Source organism: Ammospiza caudacuta, chromosome 31, assembly GCF_027887145.1.
Source record: "Ammospiza caudacuta isolate bAmmCau1 chromosome 31, bAmmCau1.pri, whole genome shotgun sequence".
Taxonomy (NCBI): domain Eukaryota; kingdom Metazoa; phylum Chordata; class Aves; order Passeriformes; family Passerellidae; genus Ammospiza; species Ammospiza caudacuta.
In genome coordinates this window covers 3084016-3093598 of record NC_080623.1, presented here as the reverse complement: position 1 = coordinate 3093598, position 9583 = coordinate 3084016, and the positions used below count along the sequence as shown (strand labels likewise).

Sequence of the window (9583 nt, the reverse complement as noted above, 5' to 3'; positions counted from 1 at the left end):
GCTTTGGGGAACCCCAAAGGATCCAGTGCTGTCCCTAAGGTCGGGGAAACCCTAAAGGATTCAGTTTGCTGCCCCCAAAGTCTGGCAAACCATGAAGGATCCAATTTGCTGCTCCCTTCCAGGTTGTGGGAAACCCTAAAGAATCCAGTTTGCTGTCCCTTCCCAGGCTCTGAGAAACCCCAAAGGATCCAATTTGCTGCCCCCAAACTCTGGGAAACCATAAGGGATCCAGTGATGTCCCCCCCGCCATCCACCCCAGGCTCTGGAAAACCATAAAAAAAATCAAGTCTGCTGCCCCTAACTTCCATAAAGGATCCAGTGCTGTCCCCCCAAGTTTTGGGAAACCCTGAAGGACCCAGTTTGGTGCCCCTGGGCTCTGAGAAACCAAAAAGGATTCCGTTTACTGCCCCCGCTTTGGGAAACCCCAAAGGATCCAGTTTGCTGCTCCTGGATTCTGGGAAAACGCAAAGGACCCAGTGCTATCCTCTCTCAGGTCCTACGAACCCATAAAAGATCCAGTTTGCTGCCCCCAAACTCTGGGAAACCCTAAAGGATCAAGTCTGCTGCTCCCAGGATTCGGGAGACCCCAAAGGACCCCCTTTGCTGCCCCCACCCCACAATTCATCCCCGTGCTCAGTTCAGCGCAGGAGCTGAGGGCGAGGGGGCACCCCCAGGGCTGGGCTTTATTGGGGGTGGGGGACAGGACCACGGGGTTTGGGGGGGGCTGAGGGAGCTTTGGGGGGCTCTGAGGGGCTTTGGGAGCTTGGGGGGTCTTTGGGGAGGCTTTGGGGAGGATTTGGGGGGCTCCTCCTGCGGCCCAGCGCTGCCTCAGAAGCTCGGCCGCTCCTTCTTGAGGTTCTTGTAGTCGGTGGAAACTGCCAGAAACTGCGGGAGAGAGGGAGGGAGGGGGGTCAGGGAGGGTCACTGCAGCACCCCAATGTCACACAGACCCCCCCCCAGAGTCACTGCAGCCCCCTCAGTGTCACTGCAGCCTGGCCTTGGTGGCCTTGGTGCCCCCTCCCCAAATTCGAGCACAAACATGAGGAAAACTCCATGTTTTACCCTAAAAGTGCCCTAAAAGTGGCTGAATCCCCCTCACCCCACACACTGCCAACCTCCTGGGAAACCCTAAAGTGTCCCCCCAGTGTCACTGCAGCCTGTACAGGTGTCACTCAGTTCCCCCTCCCCAAATTTGAGTATTTGGGGGGGGGGTCTCTGCTCCAGGGCTGATCCCCCTTTCAGTAGGATTTCCTGAAGAAAACTCGATGTTTTACCCTAAAAGTGCCCTAAAAATTGCTCCCTTACCCCAGTTGCCTCTGGGAAACCCTAAAGTGTCCCCCCCAGTGTCACTGCAGCCTTGGTGTCACTCAGTGCCCCCTCCCCAAATTTGAGTATTTGGGGGGGTCTCTGCTCCAGGGATGATCCCCCTTTCCCTTTCTTAAAGAAAACTCGGTGTTTTACCCTAAAAGTGCCCTAAAAGTTGCTCCCTTACCCCAAAATTGCCTCTGGGAAACCCTAAAGAGTCCCCCCAGCATCACTGCAGCCTTGGGGCCTTGGTGGTCTTGGTGCCCCCTCCCCAAATCTGAGCACAAACATTTTGGGGTCTCTGCTCCAGGACTGATCCCCCTTTCCCTTTCCTAAATATTTTGCCCTAAATGTGCCCTAAAAGTGGCTGAATCCCCCTCAAAATTGCATCTGGGAAACCCTAAAGTGTCCCCACGCTGTCACAGCAGCCTTGGTGGCCACAGTGCCCCCTCCCCAAATTCAAGCACAAACTTTTGGGGGTCTCTGCTTCAGGACTGATCCCCCTTTCCTGAATATTTTACCCTAAAAGTGGCTCCTTCCCCCACATTGCCACCTGGGAAACCCTAAAGTGTCCCCATAGTGTCACTGCAGTCCCCCAAGGGTTATCCAGTGCCCCCTCCCCAAATTTAAGCACAAATATTTGGGGGGTTCTACTCCAGCGCTGTTCCCCCTTTCCCTTCCCTGAAGAAAATGCAGTTTTACCCTAAAAGTGGCTGAATCCCCCCCAAATTGCCTCTGGAAAACCCTGAAGTGTCCCCTCAGTGTCACTGCAGCCTGGCCTTGGTGTCACCCAGTGCCCCCTCCCCAAATTCCAGCACAAACATGAGGAAAACTCAGTGTTTTACCCTAAAAATGCCCCAAAAATTCCTCCCCCCAACCCTCCCAGTTCACCCAGTGCTCACTTTGTACTGGTCTGTGGGGCTCAGCTTGTTCCAGGGTTCTGGATTGTTCTTCCTGTCCCAGCTGCGAGGGGGTGACAGGGGGGGGACATCAACACCTGCAAGAATTGGGGGGACAGACCCCTCCCCACCCCATGGGTCCCCCCAAAAGCGCCCCCAGCCCCACCAGTCCCGTCCCAGTTCTCCTTGGAGCCAAACTGGTCCCGTGCTGTGCTGTCCCCGAGGGGCTGGGGGAGGCCGGCAGGGCCGTGGGAGGGGTCCCTGGGGACAGCAGCTCCTGTTGTCCCCCCTTTTCCGTCCTTCTCCCCCCCCCTTTTTTCCATCCCCACCCCTTTTTTCCATTTCTCCATCCCCTTCCTGTTCTGCTGGTGCTGCCAAGAGCAGAATTTTCCATGTGGGAAGATTTTTTTTGTGTTTGTGTGTGGATTTCCCACCCTGGAGCTGGGTCTGGCCATGGGCTGAGCCCCACGATGCGCTCTGGGGGTGTGGGGTGAGCCCCAGGGGTGCCCAGGGCACCTCAAGCTGTACCTGGCATTGGGGCTGTACACACTGGGCACCTCTGGCCCCACATTTCCCCACTCTGGGAGTGTGGGGTGACCCCCAGGTGTGCCCAGGTGTGCCCCAAGGGTGCCAAGGTGTGCCTGACATCCTGGCTGTACAGTGCCAACCTCACCAGGTTCATCCTGGGCACATCTGGCCCCACATTTCCCCACTCTGGGGGTATGGGGTGAGCCCCAGGGGTGCCCCAGGTTTGCCAAGCTGTACCTGCCATCTGGGCTGTACACACTGGGCACCTCTGGCCCCACATTTCCCCACTCTGGGAGTGTGGGGTGACCCCCAGGTGTGCCCAGGTGACCCCCAGGTGTGCCCAGGGCACCTCAAGGTGTACCTGACATTTGGGCTGTGCACACTGGGCACCTCTGGCTCCACATTTCCTCGCTCTGGTGACCCCCAGGTGTGCCCCAGATGTGCCCCAGGTGTGCCAAGCTGTACCTGACATTGGGGCTGTACAGTGCCAGCCTCACCAGGTTCATCCTGGGCACCTCTGGCCCCACATTTCCTCACTCTGGGAGTGTGGGGTGACCCCCAGGTGTGCCCAGATGTACCCCAGGTGTGCCCAGGTGTGTCCCAGCTATGCCAATCCATACCTGACATCAGGGCTGTATAATGCCAACCTCACCATGCTCCCCCTGGGCACCTCTGGCCCCACATTTCCTCACTCTGGGAGTGTGGGGTGACCCCCAGGTGTGCCCCAGGTGTGCCCAGCCATACCTGACATTTGGGCTGTGCAGTGCTAGCCACACTGGGCACCTCTGACCCCCACTCTGGGAGCGTGGGGTGACCCCCAGGTGTGTCCAGGGATGCCCAGGTGTGCCCAGACGTACCCCAGGTGTGCTCAGGGGTGCCCAGGTGACCCCCAGGTGTGCCCAGCCACACCTGACATTGGGGCTGTACAGTGCCAGCCTCACCAGGTTCATTCTGGGCACCTCTGGCCCCCACTCTGGCAGTGTGGGGTGACCCCCAAGTGTGCCCGGGGATGCCCAGGTGTGCCCAGATGTACCCCAGGTGACCCCCAGGTGTGCTCAGGGGTGCCCAGCTGTGCCAACGCATACCTGACATCAGGGCTGTACAATGCCAACCTCGCCAGGTACAGCACCGCACTGCCCAGCCCCACGCTGATGAAGCCAATGAGAGGAACGAGCTGCAAAAAAAGGAGAAAAAAATTAAAAAAAAAAAAAGAGAAAAAAAAAAAAAAGAGAGAAAGAGAATTGAAAAATGCCCCAATGAAATGAATATTTATCAGGCAGAGCGAAGGCAGAGCTGACACCCGCGAGATTTACAGGGGAGAGGTGGCCCAGGAGTGCCGAGCTCCAGCTGGAGCTGTCAGCCCGAGTGACGGAATGGAAGCGGCGAGAGGAAAAATCGCCTCGTGTGGAGAGGAATTGGGCTCGGAATGAGAAATTGGCTCCCTCAGCCTCGGGCTGCCTGGGGCTGGGCTGCTGAGGAGATGGGGGAGGAATTCCTGGTGATCCCAGTGAATCTCAGTGAATCCCAATGCTCCCAGTCAGGGCTGAGCCGCGGTTTGTGGAGGATTTGGGGCTGAGCACCCCATTCCCAGTGCTCCCAGTGCTCCCAGTCAGGGCTAAGCTGCAGTTTGTGGGTCCTTCCTGAAGGATTTCGGGCTGGGGGTCCCATTTTCAGCATTCCCAGTGCCCCTGGTCAGAGCAAACCTCGGTTTGAGGCTAAAATCCTAAAGGATTTGGTCCTGAGCAGCCCATTCCCAGCATTCCCAGTGCTCTCAGTGCTCCCAGTCAGAGCAAACTCCAGTTTGTGACTCCTTCCTGAAGGATTTGGGACTGGGGACCCCATTTCCAGCATTCCCAGTGCTCCTGGTCAGAGTGAAATCCTATTTATGGTTCTTCCCTGAAGGATTTGGAGCTGAACACCCTATTCCCAGTGCTCCCAGTCAGGGCTGAGCCGCAGTTTGTGGCTCGTCCCTGAAAGACTTGGGGCTGGGGATCCCATTTCCAGTCTCCCAGTGCCCCTGGTCAGAGCAAACCCCAGTTTATGGTTTTTCCCTGAAGGATTTGGTTTTGGGGACACTATTTCCAGCATTCCCAGCGCTCCCAGTGACTCTGCTCAGGGTTGAATGTCACTTTATGGCTCCTCCCTGAAGGATTTTGTCCTGGGGACCCCATTTCCAGCATTCCCAGTGCTCCCAGTGACTCCAGTCAGGGCTGAGCCTCGGTTTGTGGCTCCTCCCTAAAGGATTTGGGGCTGAACCCACCATTCCCAGTGCTCCCAGTTCTCCTGGTCAGAGCAAACCCCACTTTAGGGTTCTTCCCTAAAGGATCTGGGGCTGAGCACTCCATTCCCAGTGTTCCCAGGGACTCCAGTCAGGAGTGGCTCCTCCCTGAAGGATTTGGGGTTGGGGATCCCATTCCCAGTGCTCCCAGTCACAGCAAACCTTGGTTTGTGGCTCCTCCCTAAAGGATTTGGGGCTCAACACCCCATTTCCAGCATTCCCAGTGCTCCCAGTGCCCCCAGTCAGAGCAAACCCCAGTTTATGGTTCCTCCCTGAAGGATTTAGTTCTGGGAACCCCATTTCCAGCATTCCCAGTGCTCCCAGTTACTCCAGTCAGGGCTGAGCCTCGGTTTGTGGCTCCTCCCTAAAGGATTTGGGGCTGAACCCCCCGTTCCCAGTGCTCCCAGTGCTCCCAGTCAGGGCTGAGCCTCGGTTTGTGGCTCGTCCCCAGAGGATTTGGGGCTGGGGATCATATTTCCAGCGTTCCCAGTGCTCCTAGTCAGAGGGAACTCCTATTTATGGTTCTTCCCTGAGGATTTGGGGTTGAACACCCTATTTCGAGCATTCCCAGTGCTCCCAGTCAGGACTGAGCCCCAGTTTGTGGCTCCTCCCTAAAGGATTTGGGGCTGGGGGGGATCCGGGGTGGGGGGCTGTCTGGGTGCATCTGCCAGTCCCCGTGAGGGATTTGGGGTGCGCAAAGAAGATCCCAAATTGAGCAGGGTCAGTTTTTGCGGTGCCGTCCCTCTGTCTGTCCGCATCCACCCCGCTCGGGCTCCACCGCTGGCACCTGCGCCTTGGCAGCCTCTAATTGTCCTGCCGCTAATTACTGCCAGGCGTTAATTACCCAGACGGCGGCGGCAGCAGATGGCGAGAGAGCCCCGGATCGGCTCCGGGAGCTGCGGCAACTCCCGGTGCCAGGGATGGGGCCAGGGATGGTGCCAGGGGTGATCCAGGGGTGGTGCAGGGATAGTGCCAGGGGTGGTGCCATTGTGCCAGGATGGTGCCAGGGATAATCCAGGGGTGGTGCAGGGATGGTGCCAGGGGTGGTGCCATTGTGTCAGGGATGGTGCCAGGGATGGTGCCAGGAGGGTGAGGGGTGCCCTGTGGCCGGTGCAGGTGTCGTGCCAAGGATGGTGCCAGCAGCATCCAGCATTCCAGCCTGGTTTGGGCACTGCTGGACGGGAACTGGGCCATACTGGGAGCACTGGGAATGCCGGGAATGGGGTCCCCAAGACCGAATCTTATAGGGAGGAGCCACAAACCGAGACTCAGCCCTGAGCAGGGCCATACTGGGAGCACTGGGAGCACTGGGAATGGGGTGTTCAGCCCCAAATCCTTCAGGGAAGAACCATAAACTGGGGTTTGCTCTGACTGGGAGCACTGGAAATGCTCAAAATGGGGACCCCAGGACCAAATCCTTCAGGGAAGAACCATAATTAGGGGTTTGCTCTGACTGGGAGCACTGGGAACGCTAGAAATGGGGGTTCAGCCTCAAATCCTTTATGGAAGAACCATAAACTGGGTTTGCTCTGACTGGGAGCACTGGGAATGGGGTCCCCAGCCCCAAATCCTTTAGGAAGGAGCCATAAATTGGGGTTCAGCCCTGACCGGAGTCACTGGGAGCACTGGGAATGGAAATTGGGTTCTCAGCCCCAAATCCTTTGGGGAAGAACCATAAATAGGAGTTCACTCTGACCAGAGGTACTGGGAGCCCTGGGAATGCTGGAAATGGAGTGTTCAGCCCCAAACGCTTCAGGGAAAAACCATAAACTGGGTTTGCTCTGACTGGGAGCACTGGGAGTACTGGAAATGGGGTGCTCAGCCCCAAATCCTTTAGTGAGGAACCCCAAACCGGGAGCTGCCGTTCCCCCTCCCGGTGTGATCCCCGTGGGGAAACTGAGGCACGGAGCATTCCGGGGGCTTTTCCCCGGTCCGAGGCCGCAGCTGCAGCGGCAGCGCCGCCGTTCCCGGCCCTTCGCGGCTCCTCCCCGGGGCCCCGCGCTGGCTCCGCTCTCGTTCCGCTCCCCCCGCGCTGATTTCGGGGAGGTCAAAACCTCCTCGGATCGGCCGCGATTGAGGGCGGGACACCGGGGACAGGAGGAGAGCGGGGAGAGGAGGGGATGGAGAGGAGGGGATGGGGGGGATGGAGAGGAGGGAGAGGAGGGGATGGAGCGGGGATGGAAGGGATGGAGGGGATGGAGGGGAGGGGATGGAGGGGAGGGGATGGAGCCGAGGAGAGGAGGGAGAGGAGGGGATGGAGCGGGGATAGAGGGCATCGAGCAGGGGCAGAGGTTTCAGTGCTGAACCCCCCATTTCCAGCATTCCCAGCGCTCCCAGTGACCCTAGTCAGAGCAAACCTCGGTTTATGGTTCTTCCCTGAAGGAGGGAAGGGATGGAGACGAGGAGCGAGGGGGGCACGGGGAGGGGATGGAGAGGGGATAGAGTCCATCCCAGTAAAAGGATCAGAAGCTCCCAGCGTGTCCCAGTCCATCCCAGTAAAAGGAACAGTGCCCCAGTCCTTCCCAGTAATAGGAATAGAAGCTCCCAGTATAAGGAATAGAAGCTCCCAGTCCATCCCAGTAAAAGGAACAGAAGATCCCAGTCCATCCCAGTACAAGGAACAGAAGATCCCAGTCCATCCCAGTAAAAGATCCAGAAGCTCCCAGCGTGTCCCAGTCCATCCCAGTACAAGGAACAGAAGCTCCCAGAGCGTTCCAGAGGGCTGGGGGCTCCCTGGGAGGAGGAAAATGGGGAGGAAGAAGAGGCTGAGGAAGGTCCCGGAGCAGCAGGAATGGGGCTGGGGGGGTCCCTGAGAGGAGGAGGATGAGGAAGATGAGGGGCCCTCGAGGAAGGCTGAGGAGGATGAGGGGGTCCCTGGGAGGAGGATGACGATGATGAGGGGGTCCTTGGGAGGAGGATGAGGAGGATGATGATCATGAGGGGGTCCCTGGAGGAAGGCTGAGGAGGATGATGATGATGAGGGGGTCCCTGAGGGGAGGATGAGGAGGATGAGGAGGATGAGGAGGGGCCCTGGAGGAAGGCTGAGGAGGATGACAATGATGAGGGGTTCCCTGGGAGGAGGATGACGATGATGAGGGGGTCCTTGGGAGGAGGATGAGGAGGATGATGATGATGAGGGGGTCCCTGGGATGAGGATGATGAAGGGGTCCCTGTAGGAAGGCTGAGGAGGATGACGATGATGAGGGGGTCCCTGGGAGGAGGATGAGGAGGATGGGGAGGATGGGGAGGATGAGGAGGATGAGGAGGAAGGCTGACTCACCCCGGGGTGCCGTTTGACGTGGCGGGAGAAGATCCCCCCGCTCCGGGGACCCTTCATGGCCACGCTGGGATCGCTGCGGCCGCTGCCGAGCTCCGAGCGAGGCTGGGCCGGGCTGGGCAGGACGGGAGGGACGGGAGGGGACAGCCCGGGGACACCTAGGGGACAGGAGGGGACACCCAGAATGTCACGGTTTGACGGATAAAGCCGTGGCAAACTTGGTACTGATGCACTTGGAACCCATTCATGCCAGACAAAATATTAATTATTTTATCATTTACTAGGAACTAATATTTAAATTTCATTTTAAGCGGTTTTTTTTTTTAATCTTGACATTTTTTTATTCGAATAATGAAATTATTTTTTAATCAAATCATTAATTTGATTTAAAATAATTAAATTATTTGAACAAAAAAAACCACATTATCCAAATCACTCGTCATCAATACACTTTCCATTAACCTTCCTCTATATTTCCTAATATCAAAAACAATAACCAACCATCATCATCACTCCATAACCAACCCCAAACATGGAATTAACCCCAGAACTACTCCCCAAAAAACCAAACAAAAATACAAAAATACAAACCATGATCATAAATCATCAACTATCCACCCACCAAATTAAATTTTACGTTTTTGTAGCTTATTTAAAGCATGAGACCCCGGGGACAGGGCTGGGAGGGGAGGGAGAGGAAGGCTGGACACCAAATTCAGCTCCCACCGATCCTTCTGGCCTCAGTCCCGATGTCTGGGGGGGGCTGGGGAGCGACCCCCGATGTGCCCACCCATGTGAGGGGGACAGGGGGGACTCTCACCCCAAAATCCAGGAGATATGGGGAGGATCTGGGTAGAACTTCACTACAAAATTTAGGGGTCTAGGGGGATTCTAAGGGTCAAAGTGGGACCCTCATCCCAAAATTCCGGGGTCCAGGGGAACCCAGATGTCTGGGAAGGATCTGGGTGGGACCCTCACCCCAAAATCCAAAGGACTCAAGGTAGATCTGGGTGGGACAAGGGGGACCATGAGCAAAAAAATCAGAGATCAAGGGAGGTGCCAGGAGCCTGGGTGGCACCCCGAGGGTCTGGGGGGACCCTCACCCCAAAATCCGGGAGTTATGGGGAGAGTTCTGGGTAGAACTTCAATACAAAATTTAGGGATCCAAGGGGGTACCCGGGGGACTGGGGGGACCCTCACCCCAAATGGGGAAGGGCCGGGGGTCTGGGTAGATCTTGACTACAAAATTCAGAGATTCAAGGGGGTACCCCAAGGTATGGGGGGACCCTCACCCCA

General features: G+C 57.1%; 1 protein-coding gene across 1 annotated transcript; it reads right to left on the bottom strand.

Annotated features, from left to right (window-relative positions):
* Positions 1-655: 655 nt before the first annotated feature.
* On the bottom strand, positions 656-8389 carry NDUFA4L2 (NDUFA4 mitochondrial complex associated like 2). The gene is made up of 4 exons (XM_058822077.1): positions 8291-8389; positions 3818-3906; positions 2208-2268; positions 656-885 (listed from the first exon to the last, which is right to left on the bottom strand). Exons 1-4 carry the CDS (start codon positions 8345-8347, stop codon positions 829-831), a joined length of 264 nt encoding a protein of 87 aa, XP_058678060.1. The 5' UTR covers positions 8348-8389; the 3' UTR covers positions 656-828.
* Positions 8390-9583: the final 1194 nt, after the last annotated feature.